The sequence below is a fragment of the Alexandromys fortis genome, unplaced genomic scaffold, assembly GCF_014885135.2.
Source record: "Alexandromys fortis isolate MF-2015 unplaced genomic scaffold, M_Fortis_MF-2015_v1.1 scaffold_23, whole genome shotgun sequence".
Taxonomy (NCBI): Eukaryota; Metazoa; Chordata; class Mammalia; order Rodentia; family Cricetidae; genus Alexandromys; species Alexandromys fortis.
In genome coordinates, this window is record NW_026067907.1 from 1352293 (window position 1) to 1373362 (window position 21070).

Genomic DNA, 21070 nt, shown 5'->3' on the forward strand with positions numbered 1-21070 from the left:
ATGTGTGTGTGTGTGTGTGTGTGTGTGTGTGTGTGTGCAGGTGCCCACAGAGGTCACAAAATGACACCGGAGCTCCTGGAGCTGGAGTGATTCTGAGCCACCCGATGTGAGTACTGGGACTCTAACTTGGATTCTTTGCATGAGCAGCACATGCTCTTTAGCACGGAGCCATCTCTCTTTCCCCAACAGTGCTTTGAACATTTGACAGAGTCTTCATTCCAAGAGTTGATGTTAGGCTTCTGTGCAACATGAACCATCGGGGGATGGTAAATTTAGATACCCCATTTAATGCATAAAATCATGGCAGTAATAACTGGTTTCAAAGAAGGTAGAAAATTTGACAAGTTCTCATCAACTCTATCACAGTGTTTGAAAGATTTCTGTTCTTTCTCTGTATGTTCTTTCAAACACCTTTCCCTCAATGCTGGTCCTTCTAATCAAATGCTGTACGCACTGGAGACAAGAGAAATGTCTGAGTCTAGATCTGCCAATGGGCTCCTTTGAGTGTGTCCCGTGTTGATTGTGTTCTCGCTGACTGTAAATCCCTGAGAGAAACCGGGAGAGTGAGATGTATGTTAGGACACTTTGGGGGACAAGGTGCCCTAATCCTTTTTACTAGTTTCATCCTCATATCTCCTTATTGATCAAGTAAGGACATCGTAGTCACATGCTTTGATTTGGATTCCATTTTTCCGAGAAACAGAAGTACTATCAAGTGTTCTACATGACAGCTATTGCTTATAAAATGCTTTATAGGTGGCTGTTTTTTTCTGAACAGCATGTGAGAGAAAGGATTTGTATCAAATATTTTTATAAACACACCTCCATTTATGTGTATGTGTACATATGAGTATACATATTGATATATATGTAAGTATATATATTTAAATATGTATGTTTTCTTTCTAACACCTACCTATCTATTATCTATCTATCTATCTATCTATCTATCTATCTATCTATCTATCTATCTATCTATATCATCTATCATTTGCTGTTATCATTATTTATGCATGAATGTAAGTATTATCTATCTATCATCTATCTATCCATCATCTATCTATCATCTGCTATTATTATTATTATATATATGAGCATAAGTATCATCTATCTATCTATCTATCTATCTATCTATCTATCTATCTATCTATCTATCCATCAGCTATATGTCATTTATATAGGTACCTATCCTGTGTCCTTCCTCGCACCTCCTATCTATTTAGTTAAATTTTTGGAATTGTGTTCTTTGACATATATCTAGCAACTATCCGTGAATTACAGGATCATGGATTTTTGACTTTTGATTTTTATTCATCTGTATTGTTATCTTCTCAGTAAGCACCTTTTCCTTGTATAATAAAGCATCATGTACAGGTGTGTGATGCAGCTCATCAGGGGATTTAACAGCAGCATGTTGAGGGCTCACCTCCATCTCACACTTCTTTATTCTTACATTAAAAGTATCTTTATTTTGCTTGCAAGGTACCAAGTTTGCACTAAAGCGTAACTTTCATTTCATTGATTGAGAGGCTATGTGAACTGTGTTGAAGAGACATTGGGTAGTTGGTCCCAGGAGACTATTATTGCTCTGGGTTATTGAGAAATCATAGCAGAGGAGGTGAAGGACTTTATGTTAATAAATCCATCAGAAATCTCAGTGGTTAGAGCAGAAGTACTGGCTGGCCAGGCGAATCATTTTAGTTAATCACCTCAATTGTGACATTGACTCTAACTCTGCACCCCGATTGGGAAGGAAGACCTTGCTTCCTGGGAGGGAGCTAGGTTGTTATCAGTATGACTTTGGTCACATACCTGCTTGCTCTGAGGCCTGCACATACCAGAAAGAGTGTTGCGTGCATGGACTGGATATATGTGCTCTTTGGCCCAGAGATAATACATGATCCCGACCTCCACTGCTTACCCTTCACTGTGACTCCACATAGCAATGTCTCTGTACTAGATGGCTTTATGTCAACTTGACACAAGCTGGAGTCATCAGAGGAAGGAGCCTCAGTTGAGGAAATGCCTCCGTGAGATCAGCTGCAAGGCATTTTCAATTAGTGATCAATGAGAGAGGGCTCAGTCCTTGGTGGCTGATGTCATCCCTGGGCTGGTGGCCCTGGGTTCTGTAACAAAGTAGATTGAGAAAGTCAGGGGAAGCAAGCCAGTAAGCAGCATCCCTCCATGGCCTCCGCATCAGCTCCTGCTAGGTTCTAATTACTTGAGTTCCCATCCTGACTTCCTCCAATGATGGACTATGATCTAGAAGTGTAAGCCAAATAAACCCTTTCCACCTGGACTTGCTTTTTGTTCATGGTGTTTCATCACAGCAATAGAAACCCTAACTAAGGCAGTCACCAAAGTAACTTATGAATGAACTCTGGTAACTCATTCTACTCTTACTTGTTTGGAAATAATATGACTTTTGTTATAAAAGCAGTTGGAAAATGGCATGAAAACTTACCTTGAAGTATCTGAAAAACTAGAAAGAAAAGAACTATGTATATTGAATTTAATGAATAAGCCAGTGTAATATCAAACTTTTGCATCCTCCTCCTTCTCTTCCTTTTCCTCCTCGTCTTCCCCTTCTTCCTCATTGTCCTCTTCCCCTTTTGTGTCCATCTCTACTGAAAGTAAATCTAAGGAAATTCAAGGTGTACTTGGGTCAGAAACTTTCCTGTTAGCTTGACTTCTGGGGTCACATCTAAAGCTGTAGAGAATCTGAGCACAGCACTGATGACCCCTGGTTATTCTAAGTAGTATGCCTGGAGATATGAAGGGTACCTTTTTTAGTGTTAATGTGCCTTTAAAATGGGCTACCTTTTTTTCCCCTAAGAGCAGAAAGGAAGTATTCTGCTGCATTAACACAAGTTTTGGGAGCATCTTTATATTTTTCTTTTTAGAGATACTAAATTTTCCTACACGATTCCCACTATGCTAGGCCTCTTTGACTTAAGTTAATTGTAGTTTCTAAGGCCATGCAAGCTATGTTAATTGCCTTTCATTTTCAGACCCCTTTCAAAGGAAATCGTTAAAAATAATCATCGCAGTAGCAACTGTACTAGTGAGTTCTTTTGCTCTTGGGCCTCGCCTCTCGTGAAATATGTAGGAGAAAAAAAAAAGAAACTGAGATAAAACAAGGTGAGTGGAACGGAAGACTGGATGGGCTGGGAGGTCAGAATGGGGTCACAGGTATGAAGGTGCCGGGTGATGGGGCCAGACCCTCACCTTGCAGAAATAAACTCGGCCTCTCTGAAGGAGGGACACAGTAGCTAGGAGACAGAAGTAACTGCAGATTTCCAGTGGACGTGGGCTTAACGACATGCTGGGGACGTTTCTGGGGTACGGAGTCAGGAAACTAGTGCTTGTTTTCAACCATGAGACATTTGAGGATAGCTCCGCAGGTATGGGCTTGCTGCAAACCTGACAATTGGAGGTTGATGGCAGAAGGAGAGGACCAACTTCTACAAATTGTCCTCCGACCTCCACACATCTGCACACTCACATGCACACAATAGTTAAATACATATTCAAAAGTTAATTGATTTGCTTGAAGAGTGAGCTTTGGGCAGAAAGGGAGCTGAATCGGAAACATGTTCTGGTTTTCTCACTGTGCCTCCTTCATCCTTGAGTCTGTCAGAGTTTGGGAATTCATCTGGGAAACAATAAAATGGATATCTTGATTCCAAAGGCTTCCTTTTACCCGCAGGGAGTCAGCTTTGCAGTTTTAAGTAGAAGACCCAGTCACACTTGGTCTGGTGCTGTCTTATTTGTGACTTTGCCTGGGAGTGTACCTGAGTCAGAGAGCGCTGATTGACAGATGGTGCTATGAAGCTATCTTGGTAGAGTGTTTGAAGTGAAAGGCGTCGGAATTAAAGACTGGATCACGTGCTTAGACGTAACGTGTTAGCTTGATTTGTTTCTCCAGAACTTGGTGGAGGTTTGTTTCTTCCTTCACAATTGTCTTTGTTTCAGCTACCAAATAAATCTAGTGAACAGCTTTAAAAAGGTTCATGGGTCAGGTAAGAGAAGCGTTTTTGCCAGGTGGTGGTGGTGCATGCCTTTAATCCTAGCACTCAGAGGCAGGTTGATCTCTGAGTTTGAGGCCAGCCTGGTCTACAGAGTGAGTTCCAGGACAGCCAGGGCTATGCGGAGAAACTCTGTCTCAGAAAAAAAAAAAAAAAAAAAGGAGAGAAAGAAGTGTTCTTCTAAAAAATTTTATAAAGAGTCATGTGTGTTAACTTCCTTTCTCTGCTTTTTTTAATTTTTGTGACTTATGATGTACAAAATAGTACACACAGTCTTTGCTCTTAGTATATTTTTACATTTTAATTAACATCATATTTTGTCACAATTTATAAAATATAGTTAATAAAGTTATAGGATGAGATAATTTTACATATAAAAATTATCATAGAAATATAGTTACCTTTATTATTAGAAAATAATTTCACGCATTAGTTAGGGGTTCTAGTTTAAACCTCACCTGAGACTTGCTTTGGTGTTGGCAGTGGGGAAAGAATGGATGTCTATGGGAGACTCTGAGTGTCCTGGCTATTCTCAGACAGGCCTGGGACAGAGCAAGAGTTCACTCTCCAGGCCGTTAGGGCCTTGGGGCTGGGCAGAATCTCATCCTTGCTTCTGTTTCTGCCAGTGTGGCCATTTCATGTCTCCCCCTTGTCAGTCTTCATTGCCATAAGCCGGGAATCTGGGCTGGCCACAGCTGTCAAGTGACATAGACTATGACGTTTTTCCAACTAGTCAATACCAGCGAAGGACTCTGGCCTTTCTCTGGACAGGGTCACATCCCTGGACCAATTGCTACTCGTAGGAGGTTGAATCACACATGCAGGGTCACTTCTGTGGGACAATGGTGAATCAGTTGATGTTCCCTGAGCACCTCAAGTTTGTGAACTTCCATTTCCTCAGATGTAAATGTCAAAAAGGTCCTATCCTTTCTGCTCAGAGCTCGTTCCAGCCTGCCCAGCGTTCTGAAGAACCATCACCATCTCTACTCCCACTTGGCTCAGTCAAGTACTTGCTTTGAAACAACCAACAGCTGTCACCATTTTGTCTGGCTCTCTGTCTTCATCCCTGGCTCTTTTACAAATTGAATTATTTTGAAAATAAAATGATACGTTTCCAGAATATATTCTGATATTTTGATATACCTAAGTGTAATGAAATGGTTACTGCATTCAGGAATCTCCCACATCAGTTTTCTGTGCATGGTAAGAGCACCCAAAATGCACTCTCAGCATTTCCAGGGCTCAACCCTGTGTGGCCAACTACCCGCTGTGTGATCTACAGGATCACTGCCCTATAGAAAGGTATTACAGTACTTCCCAGTCAATCTCCCTACTGATCTGTCTTTTTCCTTGCCATTGAAATTGTATTTGGAGTTAGAATATTATTGACGCTTTAAAAAAGGAGAGCCTGTCATTGTAATACTCTGAGTAAACCTTGAGGCCATTGTCCTGAGTGACAGAAGAACAATGCCCTTCGCTTCTTACAAACGACACCTGAAAACCAGCTGCCGAAGTTCAAAGACATGTTTTTGAAAATTTTAATTCCATTTATTTATTCACTTACTTATATGTGTGTGAATAAGTGTGCATGCACACACATGACCTGGCCTGCCTACGGATGTCAAAGAACAACTTGCGTGAGTTAGCGACATCCTAGGGATCGAACACGGATCGTTAGCTATGGAGCAAACTCCACTGTGTTGTGCTGGCAGCCATAGACAAGAACATTTAAGAACTTGGATGTCCACCTCTGCCCTGTGGCTTTTGTTTGAAGATTATCGGGTTTAATCAGAGATAGAGAGACATGCTTTTGAGACTGTACAGATGTCAAGGACATGGTTTCTTGCTGATATGGAATTCTTAGAATACATCACAAGTGTGTTTTCTTTTTTGCAAGCGTTTGTTAGCTTTTCCCTCTTAAAAAACCCTTTAATAACAATGAAAGCATCTAACTTACATAGTAGAGAATTAGGAGCCAGTGATTTTAAAATGTAAATTTCTTTGATGACCATATTGTTGAAATATACTTTATCTTGTGGCAGGGAGGGTTCTTTCGGCTTGCCGTGTTTTCCCTAAGAGAACTATGACTGCAGCCTCCTCTTTCCACAGAGTGGGTTCTGATTCTATTGCGAACTTAGCATTTTTAGTGAATTAAAAAAATGAAGGAAATCCAAACCCCAATAACTTTTATAATGGCGTCTTCAGAATAGAGTTTGGAGTTGCATGGATCATTAATCAGTGGAAGGGCGGAGATTGCAAAGGGGTAATCGCACCACATTTAACATGTCTTGAGATATATTCTGCTAAATACAATTTCACACTTCTTCACCGGGCTCATGTGTTAGCAATGAGGAAACTTTAGGGAGCAGGGATTAGGCAGAGGAGGCTTTTTTCTGCCTTGCTGCCGGGCTCAGTTGTTTTGGGGTTCTTCTGGCTACAGATGGCTATTGTCTTTTCACTTCTTTTTAATATTAGAAAACACTTTGAATGTAATTGCACCCTCTCATATACCCCTTCTTCCCTCCAGTTATTTTCATGTCTCCTCTAACACCTTCCATGTCTCAAATCGGTGACTTTTTTCTTTGCTTCTCTCTCTCTCTCTCTCTCTCTCTCTCTCTCTCTCTCTCTCTCTCTCTCTCTCTTACACACACACACACAATGGAATAAGTATATAAATACAACCTGCTGATCCATTTAAAGTAACATGTACACATGATTTCAGGGTTGACCATTTGGAATTGGACGACCAACTAGGGCCTCATCGTTGGGAAGGCTAATTTACCCTCTCTCAGTATTCTTTAGTTGTCTGTAGGGATTTTTTTTGTTTGTTTGTTTTTTGATTTCTGGCTATGGCTGGAACCCCATGATGTTTTTCCCCTTTCTCATTAGCATGTATCCTGCTATTTTTTTCAGGTCTTATTTAGACAGCCATAAGGCATCATGAGTGTAGCTCCCCTGTTGTTTCTTGGAGACACAGTCTTTTAGCAGGCCTCCTGGGCCTCTGGATCTTACAATCTTTGGCCTTATCTTCCTTGAGGTTTCATGAGTCCCAGGTACAGGAGTTGTACTGTAGATGTATTAGTTAAAGTTTGGTGCCCCGTGATCAGCTGATACATGCATTTTCACCAGTTATGGATTTCTGTAACACTTTCCACTTTCTGCCAAGAGAAAGTTCCTTAGTGAGGGATGAGAGCAACACTTACCTGGGAATGAATGCAAGGGTAAGTTTTAGAATGTTTTAGGAATTATGCTGATCTAATAAAGTGTTATCTATGATCTCACTAGCCTGGATAGTTGAGAAATGACGTTGCTCTCCCAGTGGTGGGATGAAGGTCATCTGAGATGATGTTCTTAAGAGGAAGCATGACTTCATTGTCTCGGGTGGTCTGGATGTCTAGGAAGGTGTGTTTCAATGACACCTCCACTTTTGCTGAATGACCATCAGGTGTTCACTTTGCTCTTTGCCAGGCTACATGGCAACTGTAACCTACATATAAAAATTGTCCCCAGCCTTGAGGACTAGGAAATAGGACTGATCATGCTACCTAGGATGACAGTTGCCATGCAAATCATTACATGCTTCTTTGTGCATCCTGTATCTGTTCAGTGGCCATAAGATGAACAAAAACTTTGTACTCATTGACTACATCTGTTAGTTATTCTTCTTTTCTCTTGAAATTATATGTGGAATTGAAATATTATTTATTAAAAAGGTCTTTTCATTTGCAAGAATGTGGGGATATCTTAAGACCATTGTGCTAAGTGTCAGAGAAAGAAAAATGGCTACCGTGGGAACTAGCATTGACTGATTCCCATTAGTTAGGAGAAATTGTTGGGGTTGATAAACTCGATTAGCTAATATTTCTTCTCTTTCTCTTCTTTCTTTCTTTCTTTCTTTCTTTCTTTCTTTCTTTCTTTCTTTCTTTTTACTGGGGGTGGGGGACAGAGTTTCTTTGTGTAGTCCTGGCTGCTCTGGAACTCTGTAAACTAGGCTGGTCTTGAACTCACAGAGCTCTACCTATCTTTTCCTCCTGAGTGCTAGAATTAAAGGCATGCACCACCACCACACTTCAATTAGCTGATATTTCTAAGATCTATGGACTAGCTATTTGTTTCCTTGTTGTTGAAGAGAACTGAGTCAAATTACAAAAAACAGCAATGTCTGACCTCAGGCTACAGATGTGCTGGGGAAGCCCCTGTCGGTGAAATCTTAAATGCCTCACCTTTTTGTCCTTACTTTGCATCAGAATGTCTAGGCAGAGTTTTGCCTATAAAAGAACTTGGGAGAAACTCCCAAAGACCAGTGAAATTCTTTTTTTTTTCTTGTACATTCATGTTTATTAACATGTGTACTCCACAGATTAAATTTCTACAGTGAAATTTTAGTAAGAATAAATCAGAGTTTCTACTTTTAATTTTTTTTATTTTTATTTTTTAATTAATTAATTTATTTATTGAAGATTTCTGTCTCTTCCCCGCCACTGCATCTCATTTCCTTCTCCCTCCCGCAAACAAGTCCCCCTCCCTGTCAGCCCAAAGATCAATCAGGGTCCCTGCCCTGTGGGAAGTCCAAGGACCACCCACCTCCATCCAGGTCTAGTAAGGTGAGCATCCAAACTGCCCCGGCTCCCACAAAGCCAGTACATGCAGAGTTCACTAAAAAATGTGATCCTGCAGTTTGAAGGACCTCTCTGTCTCCATGTTCTGCACCACATTTGATGTCAGTCAGCCATCCTTACCATTCCCCCTAAAGCATTAAAATGACACTGAGCTGGGACATGAGCTTGAACTTGGCTCTGAGGGACCAGGACACTCGGGAGAACCCTGCTCAAGGTCCCTGCGTATTTATCCCATTTGTCAGAATGCAAGAACATTTTCTGTTCCTTGCCTCTCAAGATGGGAACACTTTGAAATTCTTTCTACCACTTCTGGACATCAACGTTTAGTCTTTAAAGGAGCTGAAGTGGTAAGAAAGCTTGGAGAACTTTCTGGAAGCATGCAGTATGAAGGAGAAGGGCCAGGATGTTAGAGTGTTAGAGGAATGCTACCCTCCTTTGAATTAGTCATCCCAATCATTCCACTGTCCTTTTTGTTTGATCCTTCCCTATTACCCCATCTTTTTTTTTCTTTTTCCTCCACAGCCCCCCACATGTCCTGGAATCAAGGGTCTTGGGGCAAGGCACCATGTCCTTGGGGTGATCAGAGCCCTATGCGGGACATCATAAGGGCGGGGGGGGGGAGGAGGGGAGGGGCGCGGATTTCAGAGGGTCCTAGTGTGGCCTGCATAACAGCACTAACGTGTGTGTGGAGCTAGGAGAAGCATTGCCGAATGAGATTCATTGTCTCTGGGGTACTGTGGTGAGGTGCTGGTCACGGATCCCCTCATGCTTTCCCACAGCTGTTGGCTTGACCCCGTGCCAGGTGGCTGGAACAACTGTGGCTGTGCAGGTGGACTGCAGAGACTGGACACAATGGCGTCCTGTCAACATTTGCAGTAGACCGGGGTCTTGTGAGGACAGAGAGAAGGCCTTCTGACTTCACTTTCATGTAGAAAAGGAAACTTTCCAGGGCTGTTGTCTTTCCTAGAATTCCTTCTTTAAAAACATCTGTTGGGAATACAGTTGGATATTAGTAATACTTTCTGGTTCAGATAAAAAAATAAAAGCCAAATACCATTTTGAGGTAGGCGTTGTCTCTAATAAGATTAATTGGATAAGACTAGTGTGAAAATAGAATCTGGGATACATGACTAAGACACTCAGTGTCTTTTTGTATTGTTTAGTTTTGATTTTTGCTCATGCCACTGCATACAGATGTGGTTGTGAAATAGTTCCCATCAGGGCCCACTGAATGTCCTCACTGGACTTTTAGGAATGTGTTCACTGAGACAGCCAAATTTGATTTCATTTGGTTTGGCTCATTGCACTGGCTGTGAATCAGAGAGTAGTCATTTAAATATCGAAGTGGGATTTATTTACAAACATCCTGCTGCAATTATTCTTTCAGAGGTCATAAAGTTTTTTTGTTTAATTTCCTCAAAAAATTTGCTTTCTAGTTTTTCCTTTTATCCATAGTTTGTGCTAGAATATGTTAAAGAGGTTTTCTAGAACAACAACAACAAAAAAATTCAAGCCCTGATCCACAAATAAATGTAATATCTTTCATGTGGTTTATCTTTCGTGTTTGGTGAGAGAGAACCGTGTATTAGGAATCAGTCTGGAGATGAGTGTATTGCTAATTCTGAAATGTTCTTAAAAGCTATAGTGATTTATTAAACTGTTCCATTATTATTGTAAGCAACAATTTAATATTTAAATGTTCTGAGTCAGTATTGTGTTCCTTCTACTTAGCTAACAATGGCAGTATTCTACAAAAAACCCAAAGACTCACGGATTAGACAGACCTGAATTTTAATGATGGTTCTACCATCTCTGGGCCAAGCAACTATGAGCAAGTTAACTCCCTGGAGTCTCAGCTTCGGACTGTGCAGCTAGAGTAACCAGACTCGTTGTTTGCGATCCTGAGATGAAGTAAACCACTGAACTCACCAAGCACAGTGGCTAATTTATGAAAAGCACATGGCCCATGGTGCTAGTCAGTCAGTCCTTGGCCACAGAGCCTGCCACATGTGAGCAAGTCAGGACCAACACAGTCTTCCAACTTTGATTCCTTTTTCTTCTTTCTTACATAGATGCTTATGACAACTCCAAGTTCATTTTCTCAACCCCATTGCTAGGTATACACAACAAAAGTTTATCACTTGAACCATTCAAACTACGCAGTTTGGTGCAGTTCGGTCCATTTATGTTGTATGAGCAGAACATTCTCCTTTCTTAAATTGAAACGGTGCCTTTTGAGTAATAACTGCCTCACTTTCTGATGAATCTTGATGGCCACTAGGCTGTCAGCACTGCGTATCTTTTAGGTACATCATGTACCCAGAGCTATTTTTAGCTTTTCGTGTCTGGCTTGTCTTACTTAGCGTTATGATTTCGCCATTCACACATATTGTAGTATATATTAGATTTTTGTTCTTTTAAAAGGCTAAATGGTAATTCTGTTGTATTTACATGCCACCTTTTGTATGTTTATTTAAGTCAGTAGACCTTGAATTGTCTCTGCTTTTTGGCTATTATGAGTAGTGTTGCTTTAAGTGTGGACATGCCCATATCTGTCTGAATTCCTGCTTTCTGTCACAGACATGTATGAATATTTGATGTTGGAGACGGAATCTAGAAAAACTGTTTCTAGTTTCATCTCTGCTGTTGGGATAAAATGATGACCCAAAGCAACTCATGGAAGGAAAGGATTTATTTTGTCTAACAGGTTCCATCACTGAGAGAAGTCAGGGCAGGAACTCAGGCGGTGATATGAAGTAGAAACCATGGAGGAATGCTGTTTGCTGACTTGCTGAGTGGCCTGTCGTTAGCTAGCTTTCTCAGGGCTCTTAACACAGGGAATGATGCTTCCCACAGTAGGCTGGGCTCTTTTTCATCAATGAACAATCCAGACAGTCCCTGATAGAGTTATCCAAGGGCTAATCTGATCTAGACAATCCCCCAACCTCTAACACCTCCACTTATTTAATATTTTCCTGAAAGAGGAATTGCCAGGTATTTCACCTGCAATTTCATTTTGATTTGACTTTAGTATTTCTCTCACAACTATGAGCTGGACAGCTGGCTGATGTCTTTCTGAACTGTCTCTTAATGTGTTTAGAATTGTTCTACACCTCCTCTTCCTACCCACCCTCTCGAGTCAGCTCCTCCCGGTTAACATCCTGGAGAAAAGCAGGAGCCTTTCACTTCTTCTTCTTCCAGCCCCAGGTATTTAGAAAGCTGATGAAATCTTTTCATCTTCTTTTGCCTCAGGTACCTTAGTACTAATGGATGGTTAGTACCTATTTTGATATGAATTTTTCTTGGGCATAATTGTGAATACTCCTAATTATTCATTTTTAAATGTCAGTCGTTCCTACATTCCCACTTTCACTTAGAAGCCTTTTGAATTCTCCCTACCCTCTTCAATCCCTTGACTGTTGTCCATTTCTTCTGTTGGTGACCCCAAGAACCTGCTATTCGGTTTTGCCTGGTTTCTTTCAATGCATTCTTTTTTTTTTTTTTTTTTTTTTTTTTGGTACTAGTGATTGATGTACGAGACTCTACAAAGATGAAACTCCACTTAATGGGCAAGGGTCAGCTTGGGATTTTCCCATCTTCTTCTGGGTGTAAGGCAGGTAATATGCCTGGTCCTCTGTAAATCATATCTAGAGATCTGACCTGTGCCCGTTACCCTCTAATGTAAGACTTTTTTAATCCCAATGTTTAATATCAGGTTTTTTTACATACCTTGCATATTTTTAAATTAAAGGGCATGACATCAGCTTGGCTATGTCAGTGCCCTGTTTTCACTTCCTTATGTACAGGTATCCTGGGTCTCATAACACCCATTGATAACACCCATTGGTCAGATAGCTGTTGAGAAGCCTACCATGATTGCCAGCAGGAACATAGATCACGTTCTTGAATAAAGAGGTTGTTAGACAAGTTTAGCCTTCTGTTAATGAAGGTTGCCGGGATAGATGAGTTCAGTCTCTCATGTGAGGGAGACTTTGATTCAAAACCCATCTTGCTTTCATTGCTCTCCTTCTGTCCCTCCCCAACTCACCCATCCTGCTTCCTCATGTTCTTACCCCCTTTCCCTTCCCTCTTCCCTCTACCCACCCTCAGTCTACCCAGGAGATCTTATCTATTTCCCTTTCCTAGGATGGTCCATGCATGTCCTTTTTGGGGTCCTTTTTATTACCTCACTTCTCTGGGACTGTGGGTTGTAGTCTGGTTATCTTTTGCTTTACATACAATATCCTCTTATGAGTGAGTACATACTGTGTTTGTCTTTCTGGGTCTGGTTACCTCACTCAGGATGATTTTTTTTTCTAGTTTCATGCATGGAACTAAGTACATTTTTAAAATAAAAGAAAAAACATCGTTAGTAACGGAGTAAAAGAGAAATGAAGAAGACACCCCAAGTCTATCCCTGTCTTCCACGTACACCCCACACATGGCACCTTCCCTCCCTTTCTCTCGCAAACACATTTGTGTTTATTTGACACCCCGAGTCTACCTACCCCTGTCTTCCACATATACCCATACCCCCAAGATACCCTAAATCTTCCCTTGTCTTCCACACCCCCCACACCTTTCTTCTCTTTCTCTCTCATACACACATACTTATGTTTATTTTAAACAACTGGCTCTGTCTTGAAAAAGAATTAGAACAGTTGATTTGATCTCTCTAGGTGTCTCTGCATGTGAAACTGTGTGATGGGGGTGTAGTGGGAGGGTCGGTGAAGAAGGTGACCTCTGGTGAGTCTGTGTGTGCGGTTTCATGGTTGGTAGTTGAGATGAGAGAGCCTGCAGACACACGAAGATGGTCACTGTCTTAGTTACTGTTCTGACGCTGTGACACCGTACCCAACAGAACTAGCTTAGCAGAGGAACGATTATTTTGTCTCACAGGTTTAAATAATCTTCATCCATTGTTGCAGGGCAGGCATGATGGCAGAAAGCCTCGATCTGAGGTGGTGGGAGTCTAAGGCAGGGTCTGTCAACTGCTGGGAGAGAGAGAGAGAGAGAGAGAGAGAGAGAGAGAGAGAGAGAGGCACAGGCAGGTTGGGTGTAGATTTCAAAGATCCACCCCATGGTAACTTGTCTTTCCCAGCCAGGCCCTACCTTCTAAACAGCAGACAAACCAGAGACTACACATTCAAAATGCTAGCTGGTGGGGAACATTCGAAATTCAAACCACAGCAGTTGTTCAACTGGTAATGCCAGTTCCAAAGGGTCTATGAGTCAATTCTGGATGGATGGATGGATGGATGGATGGATGGATGCTGGGTGCACTGACTAAAGCCCCCCAAAGGAGATGTGGTTTGAGGCTGCTGCCAAAATGTCCTGAGGAGAAGGGAGACAAAGGAAGAGTCCAGGGTATTAGATTTCTCTCAAGCTACTGTTTGCTTTAATTAGGTCCTTGTTTATCTTTCTTTGGAGTGTCTGGATATGGAACGTTGTTTATTTTCATAACTAACAAATGTAGGCTTTCAGAGCGATAATAATAAAAAGAAAACAGCTGCTGTGAGAGAAGGAAAAATCAAGAGAAAGAAATCCTAGAGAAGCTGAAGGAAAAGTCCTCGTGTCGCAAAGCCCCGTGTTTCTTGGGGACCAGGTTTGCATTGCATGTAGGTCTCATCTGCATCCTCTCCCTACACTTCCCACTGCCCGAGCTCTATATTCCTCTGAAGGATTTTTATTTAATTTTTTTTTCTGTGTGATGATGATGGGACCCAAGTTTTTGTATGTGCTAGGCAAGTGCTCAACCACGGAGGGACATCCCCAAGGCCTCACTTTTTATTTTTGGTGAGAAAGAAAACAGTGTTTAGTGTTGCAACTCTCCACCTGAATAGTACAGTTTAGATGTATTGTTTTACAATCCTTCCAGTCCTATCATAGGGTCACTGCTTCTTGTCTCTGCAGTTAAATTACTGTAGCTTTCACTCATATAATTGAGCTGCTTCTCAAAAACTGATTCTAGTTCAGTATAATTTTCTCATAAATCCTTTTTTTTTTTTACAAGATTAAAGAGGGTTTCTAAAGGAGTTGGGGAAATACTTGCTTTGACATCAGGCAGTTACAGAGTTATATCAAGTGGGGCAGGGGAGACAGCCTTGTGGCTTTTTAATCTAATATTAATTGAAAACTTAAAAATCTTCATGCCTAGTGTTTGCCTAGGGAAGGTAAGCTTTGCTGAAGATAGCAAACATGTACTGCTTATTAAAATATTTTGCTAGTCAGCTTATTGATCGGACATTAGCTTATTTTGAGCGCTGTCATAGAATCCTGCATTGTGATCATACTACTGGGCCTCTGCCCTCATTCTTGTTAAGGGATGGAGTCCATTGCACAGATCCGGTGCGCTTTACATATTAGACATGTTCGTTCAAGAATTCCACCTGGTTTCAGGGAGATAGACATCTGCAGTGGGTAGCCAATCCAAATAGAGAGGCAGCCAGTTGGTTTCTGATTCACTTCACTCCTCCCCTCATCTTCTGGCTTGCAAAATACCTGGCTATCATAGAGAAAGTGAGTCAACGCAGTATTTGGTTTAAGTAGCTATTAAATATTTCTTCTGTGGCTTAATAATGTGTATTTATTTTTTTTGAACTAAAATATATCGTTGTAGTCTTTGTAAACACCAGAGGAGGTAGAACACAAAAAATTGCCTTAGGGCGTTAGAATGATGAACCATTTGCTTATAGTCTGATGACTCTTTGTCCAGATCAACTTTGTTCCCCATTCTATGCCTTCCTCAATCTCTCCCTGTTAATAAAGGCAATGTGCTCAGGCACAGTGGTACATGCCTAGAATCCAGGCAGATCTTTGTGAATACAAGGCCAGGCTAAACTACATAGTGATACTCCTTTTTTTTTTTTAAATCATTGTGTCTGTATTTTTTGACTCAGTGTGAAGTCTTTTGCCAGAGTTGCAAATTTATAGCCCTGCTTACTGTCTTCACTGGTCTCTCATAATGCAACAGAAGAATGAAGATGTTAGTTGGTCTGAGGCCTATTTACACAACAGCTTTCATAAACTATATCTGAAGATGGAGTCTTATATTTCTTTTCAAATCCCCACCCCATCTTGTTCTAGTTGGGTCTGACTCTCATGTTGCCAAAGAGGCAAAAGAGCCTGTGTTCAAATATTTCAGTAGCTTGCACCTTGCCCTTAGTGAACAGGGGACTGGACTAGAGGCCTGTTTGATGTCTCTAAATTAGTATGTGCACTATATTTTGTTTTGAGAATGTAACACATGTCATTCCCTTAGTCCTTAGTCTAAATTCAAGACTTTCCCCTACATAATGTTTGGCATTGTGTGTGGAATTCCCACGGGAGCAATTAGTGAGAGGTAGCTTAGTGTAAAACCAACAGCTTGTGTTGAGTCACTCAAGAGAGAGAAGGAAAGGCGACCCCAGCGTGGACATTTCTGAGGAGTCCAACTGGGTCAAAAGGGCATTGATAAAACGTGGAAGTTAACATGAAGGGATGGGCTTGCATATGCCCAGGCCAATGAGAAGCATCTGATGGAGAGAACCAATAGTCAAGAAAGGAAAGAAAGGGGCTTCCTAATTGGATGACTTGATCAATCTGAGCATTGTCATTATCCCTTGACTTACACTGACTCATTTCTAAAGTCTTAGAAAAAGGCCTCAACAATTACGTAATTATTATATATGTATATCATTATCTTTTCTAGCTTAGACAGGAGGGAATGGCCAGCATCTTACTCAGCATCCCCTAGCTAGCACTTGACAGATGAACTCCGACCCAGCCTACTACTCTCAGCTGAATTTAGATATTCTGCAATTCATCTGAATATCTAATGAGTTAATGATTCCTCGTTTTCTCTTTGAATTTCTGAAAAGTTTGACTTATGACCATTCTTCTAACATTATTTAGTAAGTGGCCTGAGAGATCCCACTAAAACCCAGACCAAAACCAACCCCAAACCAAAACAAAGCTTATAGAGAGAAACCCTGGCCTTGTGAATATATGTTGCTTAGGATATTTTCCTGCAGCCCAAACAAAACCCACATCATATTGTCCAACACAGGTCGTGTGGAGGGGAGGAGATCTGCCCAGATGACTCCTATAGCAATCATCTGAGGCATAGATTAAGGATAAACAGAGCTTTTGTTTGCATGTAGGACAGAGAAGAAGGAAAGTTGGGTAGCAGCTCACCAAGGCCAAGCCATGGCTATGAAACACACCTCTTCCAGAAGTTTCCATGTAGATTCTGACCTGCTAGGTTTCCTGAAATGATACTCATTTGGTCTTCCTGCTTTCACTAGGACATAATGACTACATGTGTCCAGCTACAAACCAGTGCACCATCGACAAGAACAGGAGGAAGAGCTGCCAGGCCTGCCGGCTGCGCAAGTGTTACGAAGTGGGCATGATGAAAGGCGGTAAGTGCATGCACCTGAGGTGCTGATGCAGGGGGCTGGCTGCTGTAACCTCAGAGCTGACGCTTTCCCATTTTAGAACCTTTTCTCTCTTTTTCTTGGGTTTGGAACAAAGGTTTTCAGGATGCGTAGTATTTGTTTTTAACTGGAAGCAACTAGAACCAAGAATTCTACCATACCACCTTGTGTTTTATATTTTCAAGGTAAACATTGCGTTGGAAATCAAAGGTGTGTGGGAGGTACTAGGTGAAGGAGGGCTCCTCCGTGACTCACTCTGGGAAGGTGTTGATGTTTCCGTTGATATAGCTAATGCCAGAAAATGTTATTAGGAGATGAACTTTCCTCAATGGAGATTCCCCTATGGGAGAGCTAGACAGCTGCTGAGTCTGCTTCTATTGTTTTATGTCACTTAGGAAATCTGCATTTCAATCAAAACGCATTAGAGGAGCTGAGTCAGCAGCCTCCACAGCCTCTGTGTCTGGCCTGATGCTAGGGTGGTTCCAGCAGTGTGACATTGCTTTATCTTGTGGCTGCTGGTGCGTGGGTGCACGCGTACATCCCCTCCTGGCTCCTCACGCGTTCAGTCTCCCAGCTTTCTTGCGTGGGACTCTGAAGTCCAGTCTTCTTTGGGAGATTATTAGATAATTCAACATGTGGTTATCTGAGAGATTCCTTGGAGTTCTTGAGTCGGGAATCTTACCGAGGGATCATCGATTCTAATCTTGGGTTGCCTTCTCTGTAGTGACAGGGACCCAACAGGTATTGCAAGATGGAAGTCGAGTCCCAGATGCACTCAGATGTCTCCACAGTGACACAGGGAGAAAGAAGCCATGCGGGTTATCCTGGGGAAAGGCTTCTAGGAGCAGATGTGATAACAGAACAGGGCAGGTACACATGGGCAAGTCAGAAGACAACTCCACATGTTTTTTTTTTTCAGGTACCATCTACTTGTCTGACAGGGTCTCTCACTGACCTGGAACTGCTCAAGCAGGTTACACTAGCTGACCACTAAACCCAGACCTCTGCCTCTCTCCATTTCACCATTGCTGGACGTATCATTAATACTTACTTTATCTCACTGACTGGTGCATGCTTTTAATCCCAATACCCAGGAGGCAGAGGCAGGTAGATCTCTGTGAGTTCTAGGCCAGCCTGGTCTACAAAGTGAGCTCCAGGAAACCCTGTATCAGAAAACCAAAAAGGTACTTTGTCTCATTGCTGTGATAAAAATACCTACCAAAAGCAACTTAAAGGAGAAGTGGTTCAGTTTTTGCCTCACTGCTTGAGACTAGAGTCTGCCATGGCTTGGAAGTCATGGCATCATACGCTTGAGGTGGCCGGTCACAACGCAGCCACAGACAGGAGACAGAAAATGATGAATGTCCCAATCAGCTCATTTATTTTCTTTTTATGGCATCTATGATCTTAGCCCATGGTATAGTGTTACCCCACAGTTATGGTGAGTCTCTCCATCTCCGTTAACCCAGGGAGAAACTCCCTTACAGAGACACACGAAGATTTGTCTCCTTGATCAGTCTAGACCTGTCAGAATGGGATCACAAGCACTCGTGTCCTTACCCAGCTTTTCTCATGTGTGTCCTGTAGATCAAACTCCTGTCCTAAGACTTATCAGAGAAGCTCTTTGCCAACTGAGCTATCTCCCCAATGCAGAGGAAACTCAGGTTTTAACTGATTAATACCAGGGCAAAGAGGGAAGAGGGGGAAACCCAAGAGTAGCAGTCAGGGTGAGGGCACGCTTGACTACCACAGCTTACTATGGAGGACACCTTCGTTCCCTGGTCAGAATGAGACTTGGAACGTGACATTTAGAATTGTCTCCTAGCAGAGAGTTGAAATGTTGAATTTGTGCTTTGTGTGAAATATGACTACATGTCTTAAATGCTTGAAAAAGCAGCTGGAATTCAGAGGTAATTAATTCTAAGAACTGAACAGTCACATTCAGAAGATGACACCTTGAATCACAAATGGATTCAATATTTAGGAATTCATCTTTCTTTGTACCATTAGAAAATTAGTCAGGCTTAATTAAACTCACCAAAAGCTTCCTACGGTAGCTTGATAAGTGACAGGAACGTAACAGCTTCATGGAGATTGTTTCAGGGAGTAACAGCAGAGGTCGAGTTTCTCCTGCATGAACTGCAGGCAGTTTGAGCCAGGGATTCCTTCTCTCTGAAGAGTGAAAGGATCACCCCGAATATGTCCAGAGCATTTTGAAAAATGTGATGGCCCTCATACTTTGACGCCCTTCCTAAAAACAATTCTTTTTTAAAAATCCTAATCGTTATGCAGAGAGAGCCATTTTGGCTGCATAAATCTAAACGATGCTCCCTCATTTTCTGTCTAACAGAAATTCCGGATGACAATGACGTAGTGGGATGCTTCTGTTTTCGAATAGAAATGCAGATTTGCCTGTGTTGGGCCAGTCTGTGCTGTAATGGAGACTGCTGGTTTGTTTCCTGGCCACCCAGACCCGAATAATCACACAGAAACTGTATTAATCGCAACACCGTTTGGCCAGTGACTCTAGTGTATTTCTAGCTAGCTATTATGTCCTAAATGAACCTATTTCTATTAATCTGTGTATCATCATGAGGCTGTGGCTCACTGAATAAGGTTCTGGGCATATTTCTCCTTCGGCAGCTACATGGTGTTGCCTTGACTCAGCCTACTTTCTCTCTCTTTATCTTTGTTCAGATTTCCCACCCAACTTTATTCTGCTAAGCCATTGGCCAAAACAGCCTTATTCATCAACCAGTAAGAGCAACACATAAAGAGGACAGCCCACATCACTATGTCAGCGCATACTTGGTTTTTCCTTTTTTAAGATTTATTTATTTATTATGTATACAACATTCTGCCTCCATGTATGCCTGTGTGCCTGAAGAGGACTCCAGATCTCATTATAGATGGCTGTGAGCTACCATGTGGTTTCTGGGACTTGAACTCAAAACCTCTAGAAGGGCAGCCAGTGTTCTTGACCTCTGAGCCGTCTCTCCAGTCCCATTAGCACATATTTGTACACATGCATTTGTGACTGAAAAAATGTATGTCTGTATTAGTGTTCTAGGGCTACTGTAACAAAATGCTACACATTGGATATTTTAAATGACAAAAATTAGCCTTCTCACATTACTGGAAGCTGAAAGTCTGAGGTTCACATGCTAGAGAATTTGGTTTCTGGTATAGATTTCTCTTCCGGCTTGAGGTATCTTCGTATAACATTTCTTCTGAATATATGTTCATCTTTCCACTTTTTAGAAGGATACCAGTTCTATTGAGTTAAGGGCCTACCCCTCTAATTTCATTTAATCTTTTTTAAAACAAATTTTTATTGTTATTTTATTTTATGTGTGTGGGTACTTTGCATGAATGTATGTCTGTGCACTGCTTGCTTGACTGATATCCTTGAAACTCAGAAAAAGACTTCCGATCACCTGGAATTGGAGTTACAGATAGTTGTGAGCCTCCATGTCATAGAACCTGGGTCCTCCGAAAGGGTAGTCGGTTCTCTTAACCTCTGAGTTATTATCTCTCTAATATTGACTTCATTTAATCTTAATTATCTCCATAAAGGAGCTGTTCCAAATATCACTTTGGATGCTGGAATTTCGATACACGAGTTTTCCTTCTGGGGTTAAAATTCCCTACTTCTAGCGAGCTGCAAGAGAGCACCACAGATCAGATGGCTTACTGAGAAATGAGCCTCGTCCTGTACTAGAGGCTGGAAGCCTGTAGTCTGTCTAGCAGCTCTGGTTTCTCCTGGTGCCTCTCTCCTTGGCTTGCAGCATGCCACTCCCCCCTGGCCTCACATGACCTTTCCTCTGCCCACACTCTCTTCCTCTTGTTGTAAGGACACCAGTTATTCCAGATTAGGGACGTAACCTTATGAGCTTGTTTAACCACTCTTCAAATGCCCTGTTTTCCATGACAGATACATTCTGCAGTTCTCGAGGTTGGGGCTTCAAAATACAAATTCTGCAGGCATACGATTCAATATTTAGCA

General features: G+C 41.7%; 1 protein-coding gene and 1 non-coding gene across 10 annotated transcripts in view; one reads left to right on the forward strand and one right to left on the reverse strand.

Annotated features, from left to right (window-relative positions):
• The window catches only part of Esr1 (estrogen receptor 1), a 343514-nt gene that overhangs the window by 143583 nt on the left and 178861 nt on the right, over window positions 1–21070 (forward strand). For all 9 annotated transcript variants that reach the window (XM_050135642.1, XM_050135643.1, XM_050135645.1 and 6 more), the window contains one exon: window positions 16933–17049. In XM_050135642.1, coding sequence (XP_049991599.1) covers window positions 16933–17049 — 117 coding nt within the window. The remainder of the gene's footprint in view (window positions 1–16932; window positions 17050–21070) is intronic.
• On the reverse strand, window positions 9167–9259 carry LOC126497857 (small nucleolar RNA SNORD88). The gene has a single exon (XR_007590698.1). It is a non-coding gene; the product is annotated as a small nucleolar RNA SNORD88 (small nucleolar RNA).